General features: G+C 38.4%; 1 protein-coding gene and 1 long non-coding RNA gene across 10 annotated transcripts in view; one reads left to right on the top strand and one right to left on the bottom strand.

Annotated features, from left to right (window-relative positions):
- Svil (Supervillin) overlaps nucleotides 1-21189 on the top strand; it is a 125829-nt gene that overhangs the window by 50929 nt on the left and 53711 nt on the right. For 7 of the 9 annotated variants that reach the window (XR_004303844.2, XM_032435595.2, XM_032435594.2 and 4 more), the window contains 2 exons: nucleotides 14212-15856; nucleotides 18993-19348. Coding sequence is in view for 8 of the 9 variants with exons in the window: in XM_032435595.2 (XP_032291486.1) it covers nucleotides 14212-15856; nucleotides 18993-19348 (2001 nt within the window). In the remaining variant the exon portion in view is untranslated. Of the gene's footprint in view, nucleotides 1-9977; nucleotides 10184-14211; nucleotides 15857-18992; nucleotides 19349-21189 lie in introns of those variants that run through there. The other 2 variants (XM_032435598.2, XM_032435604.2) reach the window with 2 other exon arrangements.
- LOC138911121 (uncharacterized) lies at nucleotides 16832-19128 on the bottom strand. Its single transcript, XR_011416456.1, has 2 exons — nucleotides 18987-19128; nucleotides 16832-17175 (listed from the first exon to the last, which is right to left on the bottom strand). It is a non-coding gene; the product is annotated as an uncharacterized lncRNA (long non-coding RNA).

The following is a 21189-nucleotide window of genomic DNA, read 5'->3' as shown; positions in this document are numbered from 1 at the left end:
CATTATTAACGGCTGCTAAATGTACACTTTAACCATATATATTGATATATAAATATATATGTATAGCTTACGCCGTTATTTTAATATCTATGAATACGCTAACGATAGGTATATGTGCGTTAGTCATCTTGACCCTAATACGATGCGAATTTTGCAACGTTCACAATACCGCCTCGCGCATTTCTCATTGGCTGTGCTTGCATATGAAAAGTACATATAAAGTTAGCTATGTGACCATTATGTCGTTGTTTAGTATGAACACGGATCTGTATGGATCTGTTTACAACCAAAGATTTATATTGTTTTCCATTAAAGTAATTTCCGTGTTCGCGTAGATCCTGAGATATCAGGTTTTTAATCGTCATAAAATATGGATAGCTTTGATTTTGATTTATTTTAACATTATTATGCGTAAGCATTTTGTTATTTAACACTTAGGATTATGCAAATTACCAGCTGCCTACAAGCCAGAATGTTTTTTTCTTAAAATTAATTCAAACAACAAAAATTCGCAATTGGTTTCCGCATGACATTTGCCCGCCCACAGAAAATATTGAATTCTTTGGTTTGTTGCGTATTATTATTTAATGGCTAAATTATTTTCAATTAATTCGTAGAAGTCTCTCTCATTGTAAGCTGCAGCTTAATGCCAGCTAAATGACCTCAAAAACGGCATTGTAAGATGATCGGTCGAGGACATTAACGTCGAGAATTCTTTCTTATCTGCTGCCACAGGCCGGCAAAAATGCATACACTTTATAGTTTTATTGACGCTGTTATAATAAATATGCAAGATATTTTTACCGAGCTTAGCACATATGAGTTTCACTATTTTCTCGTAAATCAGCGAAACCAAAGACTATCATTCTGCAAGGGTATTAATCGGAAGAAAGCAGTTCTTGTTTTTAATAAGCATATCCATCAATCAAGCTATTATTTCTTCTTATTCCATTTTTTCTGCCTAATTATACAATCAGCTGTTTTGCGTTCGTTCTTTGCGATTCTCATTTAATTTGGCTTGGGTAACAATACCGCCTCTCGTTAATTCTCATAAGCTGTGCTTAAATCAATTATGTTTTAACAACAGACGTTGATTATTTTTTAGCTGGGTTTGCTTTTTCCCCTCCTCATTTATATCTGTTGCCTACTTTCTGTTAGCCATGCACCACAATTAAATCTAATATAATTCTAATTGTGCTTGCTGCACCGCTGATCAAGTTATTTATTTAGTTAACTCGACCCAACCCCCTGCTATTCTCGGTCTGTCCATTTGTCTGTCTGACTGACTGCGTGTCTGTCCGTAATTTACTTTTCTAGTTGCCTGAGTCAACATTCAACGTCTTGTACGTAATTTTCATTGCCATTTTGCGTCAGTTTACGTGAACACAGTCTCTGTGCACCTATTCGCCCCTCTCCTGATGCACCTTAATCTGATTGCTGTCTTAATTGTCATCGCTAATTGCGACGCGTGTTGCAACAGCAACAACTGTAAACAGTTGCCAGGCTTGTGCTTTAGGCCAAATTTTGTATATCAACTGGAGTTCTCCCTTCGCTTCACCCACCCCACGCCCTGAAAGCTTGCGTAGCTGGCCTTCTACAATCCATTAACCAGCATTTTATTGGCCGCAGTTGCCAATTAAATTTCAAAGCTGCCAGAAAACAACGTAATTTATGTTATGAAGCTTTTACAATAGTTGTTGTGAACATTGTTAGTTAGTCGCAGCCTTGCAACAAAATTACGCATCCTCAGCAACACATTCTTCGCAGTCCACGCCTTTTAGATTGGTTAAGTGGGCGTATCTAACTAGCGTATTGACATGGTCTCAAGCGATGCATCTAGTTTTCCAGTTGTTTTTTTCCAGGTGTCGTTATTTGCTGTAATGAAAGTAGGTTACATTTGAGTATTTCAGGTGTGTGAGGTGAGTGACTGTGCCTGTGACTGGGCTTAATCCACATTCATTGATAGTATTATGAGCGCTGGCCACGCATAAAACACATTTTGGCGAATGCCTGACAAAACCAACAGCCAAACCCTCGAAAGCCGCTTTATAAAAGCCAAAAAAACCTTGTATGGCTTTCAATTGTATTGTGTTTGCATATTTGCAATTTGTTCTTATTGATGTAGGTCATAAAATGAGGGGACAAATGTATTTTCATTCTAGTACAATAGAAAATACAAAACAGGTTTTAATAAAGCTTTCAAGGAACAATCAATCACATATTTAATAGTATTCTTGGCAGCTGTCTTCCATATTGTATGCATTACCTTTCTATACGATTCTCATGAATGCAAAGCACATAAGGATCATGGTACGTGCGTAATCAAGAGCTAGGATAAGAGTGCAGTTAAGGGAAAAAAATAAATCAATATAAGAACGAGTGAGTGTAAGCTTGAGAGTGATTTTTCTACCGTGTTGAGAACAAATGTCAAACCAGGAAGATAACTGAATCGATTTAGTAGACAAATATCTGGCCATCTTCTCGTTTACACTAGAATTTATTTTGTTACATTTGGGATTAGACACTCATGTAGAGAAATATTCCCAGGCCAAATGTATTTGTCCTCTTCAGAATTTTGTTTTTGTTCTCTTGTTCACTCGCTTTCAAGGCCACAATATGCGCATTAATAATACATACCTGACGTATGGACAATATGCGATGGTCAGACATTCTCATCAATCATACGCAGCATATCCTGCATATTGATTAAAGTAATTATGACATACATCATTGAATGAAGCAGTTGCAAGGTTGACGTAGAGCGACAGCTGCACAATAATGATTACTTAACTCACAAAATGCCAACGAAATGCCCGAGCAAATATCAAATATAATATTTATGTAGCAGCTATAGGCCCGTACACCCGTACTCACCTCCATTCTTTTTGCGTTTATATGATTATTGTTATTTTCATAACAAAATGACGCACAGGCTCAAAGAGAGAGAAGTAGAGGAGAGGGAGAGAGAAAGATACAGAGGTACTTAATATCTGAACCAAACTACAGTTAAGTAATAGTCGACTACGATATACTCTGTACTCTGTAAATAAGAACTTTAATAATTAAAATTAAAATTCATTTAATATAGATTGGTATCATGAGATATGGGCTGGGAAATTTCGGGAAATTTGACAAGAAATTCGACTAAAACCCAAACGTTATGAAAATCAGTTCAGCTTTGGCCGAGCTATCTTAGGGGTAAGATTTCGACATGAAATTCGACAAAAAGTTACGTAGTCAGATTTAAATGCCCGATTAATTTAGACGGCAAACTATGTACAAAAAGTCAAGCCCTATGAAAATCGGCTCAGTTTTGGCCGAGATATGCGGGTGGGAAAGTTCCACTTATATCTATATACGAATCTAAGGGGTAAGATTTTGACATGAAATTCGACTAAAATTTACGTTGTCATATTTGAATGCCAAATTAATCGAAATGGAATAATATGTAAAAGAAATCAAGCCCTATGAAAATCGGTTCAGTTTTGGCCAAGTTATGCGGGTGGGAAAGTTCGACCTATATCTATATACGAATCTTAGGGGTAAGATTTTGACATGAAATTCGACTAAAATTTACGTAGTCAGATTTGAATCCCAAAATAATCGAGATGGAAAAATATGTAATGAAACTCAAACCCAATGAAAATCGGTTTAGTTTTAGCCGAGTTATGCGAGTGGGAAAGTTCGACCTATATCTATATACGAATCTTAGGGGTAAGATTTGGACATGAAATTCGACTAAAATTTACGTAGTCAGATTTGAATGCCAGATTAAGTAAGACGGCAAACTATGTACTAAAAGTCAAGCCCTGTGAAAATCGGCTCAGTTTTGGCCGAGCTATGATGGTGGGAAATTTCGACCTATGTCAATATACGAATCTTAGGCGTAAGATTTTGACAAGAAATTCGACTGAAAATTACGTTGGCAGATTTGAATGCCAAAGTAATCGAAATGGAAAAATATGTAAAAAAAATCAAGCCCTATGAAAATCGGGTCAGTTTTGGCCGAGTTATGCGGGTTGAAAAGTTCGACCTATATCTATATACGAATCTTAGGGGTAAGATTTTGACATGAAATTCGACCAAAATTTACGTAGTCAGACTTGAATGCCAGATTAATTTTGACGGCAAACTGTGTACAAAAAGTCAAGCCCTATGAAAATCGGTTCAGTTTTTGCCGAGTTATGCGGGTGGAAAAATTCGACCTACATCTATATACGAATCTTAGGGGTAAGATTTGGACATGCAATTGGGCTAAAATGTAAGTAGTCAGAATTGAATGCCAAATTATTCGAGATGGAAAAATATGTAAAGAACTCAAACCCAATGAAAATTGGGTCAGTTTTGGCTGAGTTATGCGGGTGGGAAAGTTCGACCTATATCAATATACGAATCTTAGGGGTAAGATTTGGACATGAAATTCGACTAAAATTTACGTAGTCAGATTTGAATGCCAAAATAATCGAGATGGAAAAATATGTAAAGAAACTCAAACCCTATGAAAATCGGTTCAGTTTTGACCGAGTTATGCGGGTGGGAAAGTTCGACCTATATCTATAGAAAAATCTTAGGGGTAAGATTTGGACATGAAATTCGACTAAAATTTACGTAGTCAGATTTGAATGCCAAAATAATCGAGATGGAAAAATATGTAAAGAAACTCAAAGCCTATGAGAATCGGTTCAGTTTTGGCCGAGTTATGCGGGTGGGAAAGTTCGACCTATATCAATATACGAATCTTAGGGGTAAGATTTTGACATAAAATTCGACTGAAATTTACGTAGTCAGATTTGAATGCCAAAATAATCGAGATGGAAAAATATGTAAAGAAACTCAAAGCCTATGAAAATCGGTTCAGTTTTGGCCGAGTTATGCGGGTGGGAAAGTTCGACCTATATCAATATACGAATCTTAGGGGTAAGATTTGGACATGAAATTCGACTAAAATTTACGTAGTCAGATTTGAATGCCAAATTAATTTAGACGGCTAACTATGTAAACAAAGTCAAGCCCTATGAAAATCGGTCCAGTTTTAGCCAAGTTAAGGAGTTGGAAATTTCGACCTTAGTCTTATGCGAATCTTAGGGGTAAGATTTGGACATAAAATTCGACTAAAATTCACGTAGTCAGATTTGAATGCCAAATTAATCGAGATGGAAAAATATGTACAAAAAGTCAAGTCCTATGAAAATCGGTTCAGTTTTGGCCGAGTTAAGGGGTGGGAAAGTAAGACCTATGTCTATATACGAATCTTAGGGGTATGATTTTGACATGGATTTCGACTAAAATTTACGTAGTCAGATTTGAATGCCAGCTTAATTGAGATGGAAAAATGTGTACAAAAAGTCAAGCCTAATGAAGATCGGTTCAGTTTTGGCCGAGTTATAGGAGTTCGAAATTTCGACCTAGGTCTATGTACGAATCTTTGGGGTATGATTTTGACATGGATTTCGACTAAGATTTACGTAGTCAGATTTAAATGACAAATAAATCGAAATGAAAAAATATGTACAAAAAGCCAAAACTTATAAAAATCGGTTCAGTCTTGGCCGAATTATCAGGGTGGGAAATTTCGACCTATGTCTATATACGAATCTTAGGGGTAAGAATTTGACATGAAATTCGACTAAAATTAACATAGTCAGATTTGAATGCCAAATTCATCGAGGTGGAAAAATATATACAAAAAGTCAAGCCTTTTGAAAATCGGTTCAGTTTTGGCCGAGTTATGGGGGTGGGAAAGTTCGACCTATGTCAACATAAGAATCTTAGGAGTAAGAAATTGGACTAAAATTTACGTAGTCTTGGAAGTAAGATTTTGACATGAAATTCGACTAAAATTTACGTAGTCAGATTTGAATGCCAAAGTAATCGAGATGGAAAAATATGTAAAGAAACTCAAACCCTATGAAAATCGGTTCAGTTTTGGCCGAGTTATGCGGGTGGGAAAGTTCGACCTATATCTATAGACGAATCTTAGGGGTAAGATTTTGACATGAAATTCGACTAAAATTTAGGAAGTCAGATTTGAATCCCAGATTAATTTAGACGGCCAACTATGTAAAAAAAGTCAAGCCCTATGAAAATCGGTTCAGTTTTGGCCAAGTTAAGGAGTTGGAAATTTCGACCTAAGTCTATATGCGAATCTTAGGGGTAAGATTTGGACATGAAATTCCACTAAAATTTACGTAGTCAGATTTAAGCGCCAAAATAATCGAGATGGAAAAATATGTAAAGAAACTCAAGCCTTATGAAAATCGGTTTAGTTTTGGCCGAGTTATGCGGGTGGGAAAGTTCGACCTATATCTATATACGAATCTTAGGGGTAAGATTTGGACATGAAATTCGACTAAAATTTACGTAGTCAGATTTGAATGCCAAATTAATTTAGACGGCTAACTATGTATACAAAGTCAAGCCCTATGAAAATCGGTTCAGTTTTGGCCAAGTTAAGGAGTTGGAAATTTCGACTTAAGTCTATATGCGAATCTTAGGGGTAAGATTTGGACATGAAATTCGACTAAAATTCACGTAGTCAGATTTGAATGCCAATTAATCGAGATGGAAAAATATGTACAAAAAGTCAAGTCCTATGAAAATCGGTTCAGTTTTGGCCGAGTTAAGGGGTGGGAAAGTAAGACCTATGTCTATATACGAATCTTAGGGGTATGATTTTGACATGGATTACGACTAAAATTTACGTAGTCGGATTTAAATGCCAGCTTAATTGAAATGGAATAATGTGTACAAAAAGTCAAGCCTAATGAAGATCGGTTCAGTTTTGGCCGAGTTATAGGGGTTGGAAATTTCGACCTAAGTCTATGTACGAATCTTTGGGGTATGATTTTGACATGGATTTCGACTAAGATTTACGTAGTCAGCTTTAAAGACAAATTAATCGAAATAAAAAAATATGTACAAAAAGCCAAAACTTATAAAAATCGGTTCAGTCTTGGCCGAATTATCAGGGTGGGAAATTTTGACCTATGTCTATATACGATCTTAGGAGTAAGATTTTGACATGAAATTGGACTAACATTTACGTAGCCAGATTTAAATGCCAAATTAATCGAGATGGAAAAATATTTACAGAAACCCAAAACTTATGGAAATCGGTTCAGTTTTGGCCGAGTTATGGGGATGGGAAATTTCGACTTATGTCTATATACGAATCTTAGGAGGAAGAATTTGACATGAAATTCGACTAAAATTAACATAGTCAGATTTGAATGCCAAATTCATTGAGGTGGAAAAATATATACAAAGAGTTAAGCCTTTTGAAAATCGGTTCAGTTTTGGCCGAGTTATGGGGGTGGGAAAGTTCGACCTATGTCAACATAAGAATCTTAGGAGTAAGATTTTGACATGAAATTGGACTAAAATTTACGTAGTCTTAGAAGTAAGATTTTGACATGAAATTCGACTAAAATTTAAAATTTTTTTCAATTAAGAATTTAAGTAGACTCTGCAGTTTTTCATACTTAGGAAGTAGTGTAGTTCTTTTTTTCGCTTTTATTTTGGTTTTAGTATGAGTGTATGTATGCATATGTATGTATATGTATGTATATGTATGTATATGTATGTATATGTATGTATATGTATGTATATGTATGTATATGTATGTATATGTATGTATATGTATGTATATGTATGTATATGTATGTATATGTATGTATATGTATGTATATGTATGTATATGTATGTATATGTATGTATATGTATGTATATGTATGTATATGTATGTATATGTATGTATATGTATGTATATGTATGTATATGTATGTATATGTATGTATATGTATGTATATGTATGTATATGTATGTATATGCATGTATGTATATGTATGTTTATATGTATGTATGTTCATATATTGCAGATTCCTAGCTCTTAACACCAAGCAGCCAGTAAAAAAAAAAACATTTTAATGGAGATTTGCATATATTTGCACAGGTCTAATATATCTATATATATATATATCGAAAAATGCTCTCAATTGCGGAAAACTTACAGCACATTATCAGATACGAATGATGAACGAGATATAGATACAAACTGCTCAAAAATCTGCACTTAAACTACCGCTAGGCGGCGCCTTGGGGCTTCAATTATCTCTGTTTATAGAAATTACCAATGTAGGCTCATTTCCAGCATATCCATCAATCAAGTTGACGCCCACGACGGAAATAGCCAGACAGCAACTCAATAAAAGAATAAAACTCAATTAGCTTGCACTTTGATACTTTGCCCATCACTTTGTGACCTTCAACTGGGAACACACACCCACACTCACGCACACACACAGATATGATATAATTTTGAAATCTATTCTGCTGCTCTAGCTGGAAGAGTTCCTTCGACTTTTGACATACAAATTAAAACTATGAAATGAAACTATAAATGCTTAGTTTCCAATAAGGTCTACTCCATCTTCTTCTGCTCCTTCTTCTTATCTTCTTAGCCAAGTCGGTTGTGACCTGCAATCATAAGACGTGCGTAGCCGAGATTGCTCCTTCTGCGCAGTTTACCGTTACCCAACCTAAGAGAACAGATTGCGTTCGTCCAATATCGCAGTTCTATTGGCATTTAATGAGTTTTGTTTCTAGTTCCCCTTTTTGCACAACATGCGGAGCACACGCTGTGGACCTGCATAGATAATGTTGGTTCTTGCCGGTTGATATGATGTGATGCACTGTCCTTAATGGAGACATGTTGTACCCATATGTAGAAATGGAGACATGTTGTACCCATATGTAGACACACATGCTCAATCGATACAGTCGACTTAATAAATTGAGAAAGTCCGCTAAGCACAACGAAGAACATTAACTTAATGAACTTTTTTCGTATTGTATAATAGTAAACTCATTATAAATTTATTCCCATTGCTTGAACCGAATGAACTAGTCCCGTTTCCAAAAATCTACTCTTTAATATATTTTAATATCTGACATGTGTGTTCAAGGTAGAAAATTAACTCCAAAAATCTACTCTATAAAATATTTTAATATCTGACATGTGTGGTCAAGGTAAAAATTCACCAGTTGATTGCCTGAACCAAATGAACTATTTCCATTTCCACTAATATCTACTCTTTTAAATATTTAAATTACTGACTATGAAATTAGCTAGTTCATTGCCTGAACCGAATGAACTAGTTTCGTTTCCGAAAATCTACTCTTTAAAATATTTAAATTACTGACACGCTTAATCTAGGGAATTAGATAGTTCTCAATTGATAAGCTATAACTGACTAGCCAATTTCCAATCAACTAAAAGCCAGTTGCACTGACCCATCCAATCCAATACACCCCTCCTCTCTCCGTGCATGCAACCAACAGCTGAGCGTAATCCGTATAGACAAAATTGGCGTCTCGTGGGGTTTTCTCATCTGTTTTAGCTGTTACCGTTGCACGTTTTTCGTTTTGTTTTGATTTTGCTACTTCTACCCACACACATGCACGTACACATAAGCACACACACAAGCACATATTGTTAGCGCTAGCTCACATAGATACTCGAGTCGGCTGCCGTTTGTTCGTTTTTCGCTTTTGTTTTGTTTTAATTCTTTTGCTTCGTCGAGTCCAAAGATAAAGAATGAAAATCGTGTTGTATGACACGGCAACTGCACTGAACAATTGCTAGGCTGCCGCTGCCAGTTCTAGATACTTTTGGCTAGCGCTCAGTCGCAGATACGTTCAGCGCCGAGACGGACGGCAGAAAACCCGTTGGAAAATTACAACAGCAGCAGCAGCGGCGGCTGAAAAAAAGGTGTCGAGACGTCGAATTGTCGAGTTTATTGTAAAGCAGACGCGAGTGCGCAACGCTTTTCTATTTTCGCCTCAAGTGCAGCCCCAGTCTCAGCACAAAATCCTACAAGAAAAATAAATAAATAAAGAAAAGACACAGAAATCGGAAAATACATAAACACTTGACGCGTTTGTGTTGTCTTACTTTCTAAAATAAAATAAAATAAAATAAAACAAAATATATTTGCCTTGGCGCAGCCAATTTTAGTCAGCAGATTTTGTATCGCAGTCTATAATATGCTGGCCATCAAGGAGTGCCTCATTCGCGAAGGCGTCCTCAATCTGGATAGTCCCATGCACGGCTCCTCCGGCCAGCGCCACTTTCAGCTGCAGTTGAGCAAAAGCAGCGGCAATATGGATATGCCTCGCTATCGCAGTTAGTAGCACTTCATACATATTCACACAGATACAGACACAAATACAGATACATTCGTATCGCTCAGATACGAGTTGTACATTTGCAATTTGTACACACATATACTTCGTTTTGTTTACGCAGATGCCCTGTAAGTGAGTGTTAGGTGGGGATGGGGACAGTATCCAATGACCATATATCTTATGTAAACAGCAGGTGTGCCATATCGCGAATTCTGTGGAAATAGTTCAATATCCAAGTGGATTAGGTTTTGTTTTTCGCCATGCAGTTGGTTTTATTGCTATTTAAAGATTAGTTACTTTAACAAGTGTTCATATAGCAAACTCTTGGTATTGATTACAATCGCATTAATTCGAGGGTATTCCTCAGTCGCATACCACCTCTATCTGCTGTATGTGGTATATCACTTGATATTTTTAGATTCTGGCGTCGTCGTCTCGTCCATCGTCGTCCAGCTATCTCAGGAATTTCTTTTGTTTAATAACTGTTAATGATTTGTGTTGCTTTTCTTTTTACCTACAAATTGTTGTAATATAGACTCGCCCCAGTCGCACCCTTTCTACCCATGTGTTTGTATGGCACATCTTTTTTTTTAGCCCTTGATAAAAAGGTTCAAAAGTCAGGCCCAAAATCGAACAGTTTGTGTCATTTGTTTGTTCTTATTGTAGGTTGTTATTCAATTTTGATTGCTTTTGGATATTTTCTTATGGTATTAAAACCTTGATGTATGACAACTTTATATTGTTATAAAGGGCTTAAGGGCCCAACCAAGCAATGTTCCAATCAAAGGTCACTTGCAAATTACCTTAAAGTTACCAAATAGAACAGCAAATAAATAGTTTGGAAGTACCACAACAATCCAACAGCATTATTTTTGCATTTTGTGCTTAGATTAATTGTTGAATATCGTATAAATACAAATTAACGATTAGCGACTAGCTCATTTAGCATTGCCAACGCTTACTTAATTCATAGGTTAGTCTATTAACTTGAATTATTCCCAGATAATTTCATCTTTCGTAGTAAATAGCAAAACCCAAAAAAAAAAAAAAATGATATAAATGTTAAAATAAATAAACATGTCTCTTTGATAAAGCTAGTCCCAGCTTAGGTTTGCCTAGATCTTCATACAAATTTAACTGATTTGGCAAAAAAAGCGTCTTTGACTGGGGCTTAATTTGTTTGTCAAAATCATGGCAGAAATGGAATTGACTTGTAAGGGAGTACTGTGTTCCTGGTAACTGCCCCTTATAAATTTCAAAACAAATATTCTTCTATGACTTTAATGATTGCAAATAAATCGCTTTTCATTCGTGTGAAGTTATATACAAAACATGTGTTTTACAACATATTGGTACTTCGTAAGTGCGATATATTTAAAAATATAACACACTTCCGAAGAGGTTGCCAGTTAGTAGACAATGCAGAGCCCGATATCGATATGGATGTAGATATGATGGGCCACTCTCTGCGAGTTGTTAATAATTAATATTGTTCATTGCATTGGCAGGCGATACAAAAAACTTGAATGTTATTTTTAGAGTGGAGCAGCTAAGGTGGGGAGGGGGACAAATGAAAAAGAGGCTGTTGGAGGCATAGTCTGTCTGTCTGCCACTTGACGACGATGTGGGCAGTTTGCCCTTGCGTTCAAAAATAAGACTGCAACTGTAAACAGGGGCAAGTCGAAACGGAAAAATAAATGCAGCTTGTACGTTTATTGATTTAACTTTTTGCTGCAACAAAATGTTTGCCGCAAGTTTTCACCCAGCCTGACAATTTGATGTGAATGCGAGGCATGTTTAAGCCGCTGTTTTTTTAGACTAAGTTTTAGCTTCTGTATGCCTGTGTTTCTCTCTTCACTTTCCATATTAATTATGCAACCCGTGGCAAAAAAAAACAATCGATCAATCAGCTTGCCACATGCGGCAGCAACAAGCGGCAGAAACGTTTGGTAATAAGTCGAAGCCACAAAAATGTTGTACAACCGATTGTGACTGCAGTTGTTGTTGTTGTTTTTAGCAGTTGTGTTACGCGAAATCAACTCTCGGTTTTTATACCCACTAAAAATGGGTAAAAAAAAGTATATTGTTTTTGTGCAAATGTATGTAAAAGGCAAAAGGAAGCTACTCCGACCACAAAAAGTATATATAATGTTAATCAGCATCAATAGCCGAGTCGATCTAGCCATGTCCGTCTGCCTGTCCGTCTGTCCGTATGTATATACGCAAGGATCTCAGAACCTATAAGAGCTGGAGAAATTGTATATGTAGGTGCTCCTAGTGCTTGCGCAGATCAAGTTTGTGTCCGATAATCGATAGCTTACTACGTTTCCAAGCAATCGATAAAAATCGATATCGATATCCTGTTTTTTGGGCAATTTTGGTAAATAATAAGAGCTAGAGTCACCAAACTTGACATATAGCTTCTAAAATAGAATATATATATGCATTTGATGTTCGAAGAAGAGGGTTCAGGGTAGTCTGGAGCTCCCGACTAGAACCTCTTGCTTGTTTTTATTTTTTTATTTTTGGCTGGTGTAGCTGTTGAATAGAGTCGTCAGCAAGTATTGTGGTCAATTGCGAATTTAAACCCTGACAAAGGAACTATTTTTTTAATTAACCTTTATCGTTGCGCTAACTGCATTTGGTGTTGGAATAAGAGGGTTCAGGGTATTTTCCAGTCGGGAGCTCCTGAGTAGAACCCCTTGTTTTTTTTTCTGCCAGCAATTAATTGACTTTTCCGCACACAGCCAAATCGAATCGTTAACATGCAACAAAAAAACATGCAACAAAAACAAAATAGTTTGTTTAATAAACCCAAACGGCAAGCTGCCAAGAAATGTGGCAATGCATTTCTTGTGGATTCGTTTATTTATTACGATATATGTATAAGTATATATCTATTTTTTCTTGCTTTAGATTTCGCTAACCAAACTGCAGTGGAGAATTACGCGCTGGGCGTTTTATACAAATTATTACAAATATAGCGATTGCGTTAATGCACACACGATCAGCTAAAACTGCGCATGATATACTCTGTAAAAATATAAAATAATTTTAAGTTGCCTACCCAAAAGCTTATCCTGTCTACAGAAGATATTAATAAGATTTAAAATTTAATTAAGTCTCTTAGATATATAAAGGGCAGATAAGGGCAATCGTGGGCGAGCATTTGTCATAGCTTGAAATAGGCACAAATGTGTAGCTTTCAATTTTATGAACAATTGCCAGAAATGTCTATTGCCAACGCCTCCATTGCTTTTTGCCCAATAACAATCAAGGGCTTGTCAGTCCGCAACTTCAATGAAATGTCCAATACGTCCCACACATGAAGAGCCGTCCAAGCCCATTGCAGAATGCGAACTCAACTTTTAACAAACAAAAAGTACAATATAAATAATTTGAACAATTAAAACATTAAACAGTTGTTGCCTTGAATCACTCCGCACCTGCCTTCAATAAATATGGTCTGTTTCTTATGCCCAATTGCATTAATAAATAATTGAATTAAAATTCTCTATACTTTAATTGCGTTGTGGTTTTTCTTTTTATCGGAAAACTCATTCTAAGGTAATATATTTAAATATATATACCTTTCCAATTAGCGCAATTTAACCCAATTATAGCAACTACATATTATTACTAATCTGTTTTGCCGAAGCACCTGAAAAGGTTTCCGCCAATTCAAAGAAAATCTCTCAATGTTTTTATTCAACAGAATTTTATATTTGTAGTTTGTGTGGGCGCGGCTGTGGGTGGGCGTTGGTGGTCGGTTGTCGTTATAAAAAGCGTGCAACCCTCACCTCACCTTGACACAGTTTTCGGGGACGTCGCCATATTAATAAGAGTGCCCAGGTGCAATTTAATTGCTGCCAAGATTTACTTAGCAAAAGGGGAGAAGGGAGACCAAGGTGTACAAGGTGTGCAGTGGTGGTCTTCATGGACTAGGTATTTACAAAATACCTTTACTCAAATTAAGACTTGATTACAATTACTTTGAGTTCCTCTGACATTTTTTTTTTTTCACAGAAAATTTTGCGGCGTCGAGTGACTTATCCACAGCATCCGCCACTGCCAAAACCAGCTGCCAGCTACAAGTAGAGGAAAGTCAACAGCAACAACAACTATCGGACGAATCAGTTGGCTCCTCAGCTCGAGTCTCGTATCGGGGACAGCATCCGCACTTTCATCATCATACGACGCCCGCCTATTACACGGATCTGCAGCTGCGCATCCATACACCGAATGCGTCGGATGTTGGTGCGTTGAATGAGAATTATCAGAGTGTGTACAGCACTCCCAGCACTCAGCTAGTGAAGCAGCGAAACTTTCCCAAGACAAGTGCGGCCCCAGCAAATCAACGAGCAACGTTTTTTCGACTTGGCGACTCTGTGTCCACAGGGAAAAGCAACGGAAGCAGCAGCAGCAGCAAGGAACGCTGCGCCAAATCCTTGCCGCCCTCTGTGAACCCTACAAAAGGTGAAGAAGTTAGCCGAACCGAATCCTCCCCCCAAAATCCTATTATTGCTAGCAATAGTAGTTGTAGATCACCAGTAGCCCCCCTGGCTAGCCCTGTAGTAGTTGCTGGTGCGTCCGGCCGCAACAGTCGCCACACACATCGCTTCCAGCAGCGCTCCAAGCGGGCCGTGCGTGTGCGCAGCGAGTCGCGTCCAATAAGCGCGCTCTACGACATAATATGCAAGGAGAAGGGCCTCGGCGTAGGCGATTCGACCACGACCAGCGGCAGCAGCAACGAGGAGCAGCAACCGGAGGAGCAGCCAGAGCAGCAGCAGCAAAAGGAGTTGGACAAAAGCGACAAGCTGGCGACCTTTTGGCCCTTGCATCACCAATTCCACAGACCTTCAATGAGCAGCGTTAACAGAAACCCGAAATCGGAGCAGTCGGATAAGCGCCAGCAGCTGACCAAACAGAAACGCATTTGCGCCTCAGCTGAAGCCGCCGGCTCCACGGATGACAACGACGATGAATCGCCCTATGCGCTACACTCTAGTCAGAAGACAACCAATCTGGGTCTGAGCAAGGCCAACTCGCTGCCGCCCTCAGAGTCAATGTCGAGCTACCTCAAGCAACATGGGCAGCCCCAGCTCAAACTCCAATTGGCGCAGCCCCAGCTCCAGTCGGCTTCGGCCATGCCAGCAGTTCATCTGTTGGAGGATCCACCATTGACGCATGAGCGTGCGGCCAAGAGCCTGGAGCCAGCTGCAAGGATAACATCTTCGGCCTCGCAGCTGGTGATGAGCTACATGGACGGCCAACCGTTTAGTACGGAGCGCATGTTTGTGGAGCCACCGAAGCTGTCGCTACCGGAGCTTAACCGTCGGGTCAGCAGCAAGAAGCAGCTGGACGCGGACGAGCAGCATGAATTGACTTCCACGACTTACAAGGAGGGCGAGGTCTTGGAGACGCTCGCCCGCTGGCAACAGGAGTTGAGCTCCACCAATGACAAGTCCGCGCAGTTTTTACACGGTGCTATTGGTCACAATCATCATCATCCCTATCAGCGCGAACATCATTATCATGAACTGTCTGCATCTCCCGCACCATCTGACCATCTGTATCCCGTGGCACTAGAAGATCCTCAACAGACCCAGACCCAGTCTCAGCCTCAGTCGCAATCAACTCATCACCATCACCAAGCGACCAACGCACGCAGGTAAGTGCCACTTCCTATAGTTATCTGCATTTACATCTCTACTGACTGACTAACTGATAACTGATTGATGATCAACGCACAACTCAAACCGTAAGAGTTAGGAAGCTGTAAATTTCACTGTGCTTAGCTTATATTGTGGAACGGTACGTGAAAACGGGGATTCGGGAAATTCCACCCCCATGTGTTAAAATCGTTTGTATGTAACTTTCATCCGATCAGCCTGAAACTCATTTTCAAAGATCTTTGTTCAAATGTCTCTGAGGCGTGTTTCATACTTTTCGAAAAAATGAGGTTTATTTTTTAAGTTTGTCATTTTGAATAAAAGTGAAATTATCAGTCGTCGCGCTAACTTGTAGATGAACTATTTTCGCTTTAATAAATTGTATTCAATTGTGCTTGGAGCTGGGTCACAAATCTTCACCAGACATTGTTACACAATTTAATGGCGGGCCCCCAAAACAACTCATCAGAAACAACAACAACTCAGATCTTGTTAACAAGCCAAAGCTGTGTATTGTTCAATTTGTTGGTAATAATGCGCTTTTATGTGGTCCATGGTTTTGTTTTGAGATTTCCATGTTAGATCTTTCGGACATCTTCACCGTGGCGAGTGCGAACCGACATCTCCATCAATTATAATGGGATACATCAAAACCAATGGCGCATTGACGCTGTTAGCCACTGACCCCGACGCCGACACCCAAGAGCCCAAGCCCCGGAACCCGCCTTTAGAAAGCACCTGTTGAACACCCAAGACTGAAGCTGACAAACCGACAAACCGAAAACCGGGCGACAAGTTTTCCATAGGCCGTCCGCCGGCTTTCGCTACAAAAATTCCTCATAAAAGCGACTACAAACATCCAAAAAAATATCTATATATATAAAATAAAAAACAAGCAAAAGAAAGAGTGGAAGATTGTCAAAAAAAATGCATTCAGCGTAGAATTTGAGCTAAGAAAATTTGAATGCGTTCAATTAAGCTTGGAATTTATTGAGCCCGTCCCGGCCTAGTCTCTGAAAGACACCTGCAGTGCTCAGGCCTTAGCCATCTCTCGACTATTTACTTATGACCAAGTCGAGACCAAGTCGGGCTTGGCCTAGGTATTGCGTCTCGCTGTCTGGCGGCTTCTTTTAGTCCTGATTTCGCTTTCTGGCAGCTGCAGCTGTGCAGCCGAAAATGTGACCAACCGGTTCCTGCTGCTGCTGTCGGTGCATCACTTTTCCTTTTTTCCAAAAGCTTTTCCTTGGCTCTCTCAGTCAACTAGATGGAAAGTTCTTTTTCCAAATGCATTCAACAGCTGGCTGTCAAATCTTTCTACCTGTAAGTATTTAAGTCTTGAACATTTCCGTTTGGCAGTTGATTAAAAACGTCTGAAAAAATGACGTTAATGAAGATAAAGTTGTGGCTGGCTCTCTAGATTCGACTACTCTTTAAAATTATGCCCTAACATCTAGAAGTTGTTTGAGTTTGAATAGGGATTTTGAAAAATATCTAAAGAATTATTCCGAAATGTATCCTACCTGCTGCTTTAGTTAATGAACCTATACCCTAACATCTAAATGTTTTTTGGGATTGAGCAGGGATTCGACGGTTTTTAAAAGTATCTCAAGACAGTTTACTAAATAACAAGTAAGAGTTTTTTAGTCGGCAGCTCCCGACTAGGGGATACCCTGAACCCTCTTCTTCCAACATAAAATGCATATATATATTCTATTTTAGAAGCTATATGTCAAGTTTGGTGACTCTAGCGCTTATTATTTACCAAAATTGCCCAAAAAACAGGATATGGATATCGATTTTTATCGATTGCTAGGAAACGGAGTAAGTTATCGATTATCGGAAATAAACTCGATCTGCGCGGGAACTAGGAGCACCTACATCTAAAATTTCAAATTTCTCTAGCTCTTATAGGTTCTGAAATCCTTGCGTTCATACATACGGACGGACGGACGGACGGACAGACAGATGGACATGGCTAGATCGACTCGGCTATTGATGCTGATCAAGAATATATATACTTTATGGGGTCGGAGATGCCTCCCTCTGCCTGTTTCATACATTTAGATACAATATACCCTTATACCCATTTTTAATGGGTTCAGGGTATAAAAATCCTGTTCTGAAATGTATTCTAGTTTCTCCAGTTAATGAACCCATATCCTAGCATTTATATGTTGTTTTGGTTTGGGCAGGGATTTTGAAAAGTATCTTTAGACAGTTAACTAAGTCAAGTTACTGTGCTCAATTATTTCGGAAATTTATCCTATCTCCTTCAGTTGAACCTGAATGTCGCGACATTTTCATGAGCTGCTTTGTGATTTTAAAAATCAGTTTATTGACCGACCGACCGACCGACTGACTGACTGCGTGAACAGTGAACTGCAGGAAATCAGATGCTGACCATTTGCAGCGTAGTTTCAGCTAAATAGGTATCATTTACATGACAGACAGTAAACAGTCGACATTTGGATACTTTTTGTATCTTTTATTTTGACTACCTGCCCAAAAGTAAATAGCTTGTTGCGCTTTGTTCTTGATGTGTTGCTGCGACGCACACTTAAAGATAAAAGATACACAACGGCCGGAACAACACGACACAAATTGTGCTTATTTCGAATACTCAGCTACCTGTGCCCGAGTACAAGCATCTTTTGTATGTGCGAATTTTCGCTCTTTTCACTGTTTGCGGCTTGAGTGCGTTTTTGAGTTAATTTGTAGCTAGACTGTCTGAGTGTATCTGCAAGATACAAGCACACACACACGCACACAATATGCGGCGGCAAAAACCCAAAAAACCTCTTGTTATTAGCTTCGCTTGCCGCTTGTTGTTGTAGTCAATGTTGTTGTTGTCATTGTTGTTGTTGTCGTTCCGTTCGCTCGAGCTTGGGTTAACAGAGATACTTTCGGTTTGGCCGTCGGCAGTTGTTGAGCGTGTTTGAAGGCGTCTAGCTGTGTGCCGCATCTAGCGGAACGCAAATCCAAAAACTGTTTTTCATATCCATTGCAATTTTTATCCAACCGATAACTCAGCTTGATATTTGACAGATACATTCACCAGCTGGCACCATGTAAATGCCTTATACCCCATACTCTGACACAATGTTTCTTATATTATTTTTTGTCTCTCGCCTGCAGATTCATAACTCGGACGCCGCGCTCCGGCAGCCGTCAAAGTGCAGGCCACTCGTCGCCGCCACCGCCAGCCGGCTATCACAGCGACTCATCCTACAGCTCGCCATCGCCCACACGTAGACACCACCCAGCAACAACTACAATAGCTGCAACAGACGTAATTGCAACCGATCCGCAATCCTCGGCGAACGGCAACAGCTCCGCTTATGAGACGGCAGCCACCTCTGTGATGACACATGCCAAGCCGGCGCCAGATCAGTTGCAGGCCGGGCACATTGAAGTTCCTAAGACCACGTCACCAGCTTCTCAGACAAACGCAACGACCGTCGTAAGCACACGGCCCCCATCCATCAACTCAGGTGAGTTTTTATGTGGAGCATATTCCATATTCTATAGATATATTTGCTTTGTGTCCGTGTTTGCGTACGTCCTTTTGTTGTCTCCCTTGTTTGTCATTTATTTTCTTGTCTGTTGCATTCTTATCTATTAACTTTTGCATATTATCTGTCATAGTATAAATGCTTATTTTTCTAGGCTGCAGCTAATTAACGACTTCTCCTCCCATCCTCATGGCTATTTTTATATAAATCTTATTTTAAGGCATTGAAAAGTATTCTCTACTTTCAGTCTGTAACTTTAGGGTTTTCCAATGATCTCTCCATTGCCAAGAACATCCTTTCTTTATTTTATCATCTGCTTATTCAAATCTTACCCCTCTGCAGCTCTTGATCTTTACTCTGATTCAGTTTTTGTCGAAAAAGCTTTCCCACTAAACAATAAACACCATAATTAGCCGTAAAGGTGCGCTGTCAACGTTTTAAACTGAAAATTAGCTGAACTCTCGTCGAGTCGCAGAAACTACTTGAAAATAATACCACGTTTCTTTCGAGCACTTAAAAGTAATTTGAACCAAATTAGATCTTATACAGCTTTTGCCAATCAAGCGAAAATGCTTGCCATACAAATTCGCAAAGACCTTCGAACTAAAAGCTACAAAAAAAATATAAAAATAGAAATAAATAATCTATACACCTGCACAACTTTCAATCGATTCGTATCGGGTTAATGTCCGAAAATTACATAAAAAAAATAATTTGCACAATTTCAAAAAATTGCAGTTTAAGCAATTTGGTTTTTATCGAATTTTATCTATAGATCTAAAAATTAGTTTTGCAATATTGAATATTTTTGCTATTATAAAATCCTTCAGTAATAAATAGCTACTCCACAAAACCAGATCTCAGGCAACTTAGGCAACCCCTCATAAAACTATAAAAAATAATTAATAAAGGTATACCACAAACTGTCCCCAACTTAATTTAAATTTCATTTCAGACAAACTAACGTTTCATTCATTCAAAGTTTTGCCATCTTTTTATTATCAATTTGTAAAAGAGGGCTCTCATAACAGGGCTCTCATAACAGGGCACAGCTTGAGAAAGTGTCTGAAGACTTGATACATTTACATATTCGATCTGCTGGAAAATTTAAATGATTTGATACGTTAAATTATTATTTTTTTTTTTGCCTCACCAAAAAGTTCTTAATAATAAATAAATAAATTGTTAGTTCAAAAAGGGTTTAAGTCAAATTTTCCAAGCCGGCTTCTTTTCTTTTATTATTTACCCATTTTGCAACATTATTTTTCCTATAATTTTTATACGCTGAACCCATTAAAAATGGTATATTGGTATATTGTGTTTGTGCAAAATCCAAATGTATGTAACAGGCAGAAGGAAGTATGTCCGACCCCATAAAGTATACATATTCTTGATCAGCACCAATGTCTGTCCGTCTGTCCGTTTGTATGTACGCAAGGAATTCAGAACCTATAAGAGCTAGAGACTTGAAATTTTAGATGTAGGTGCTCCTAGTGCCTACACAGCTCGAATTTGCTTCGGATAATCGATAACTTACTTCGTTTCCAAGCAATTGATAAAAATCGATATCGATATCCTGTTTTTGTTTGCACTTTTGGTAAATAATAAGAGCTAGAGTCACCAAACTTGACATATAGCTTCTAAAATAGAATATATATATGCATTTGATGTTGAAAGAAGAGGGTTCAGGGTATCCCCTAGTCGGGAGCTCCCGACTAGAACCTCTTACTTGTTGGGCTTGATGCCCATTTCAACATTATTGTTTGGACTTATCCGATATTAATTTCTTTTCTTTGTTTATTTTGTCTGTGGTTGCCACA

The sequence above is a fragment of the Drosophila virilis genome, chromosome 3, assembly GCF_030788295.1.
Source record: "Drosophila virilis strain 15010-1051.87 chromosome 3, Dvir_AGI_RSII-ME, whole genome shotgun sequence".
NCBI classification, from domain to species: Eukaryota; Metazoa; Arthropoda; class Insecta; order Diptera; family Drosophilidae; genus Drosophila; species Drosophila virilis.
This window is presented reverse-complemented; position numbering and strand designations above follow the sequence as displayed.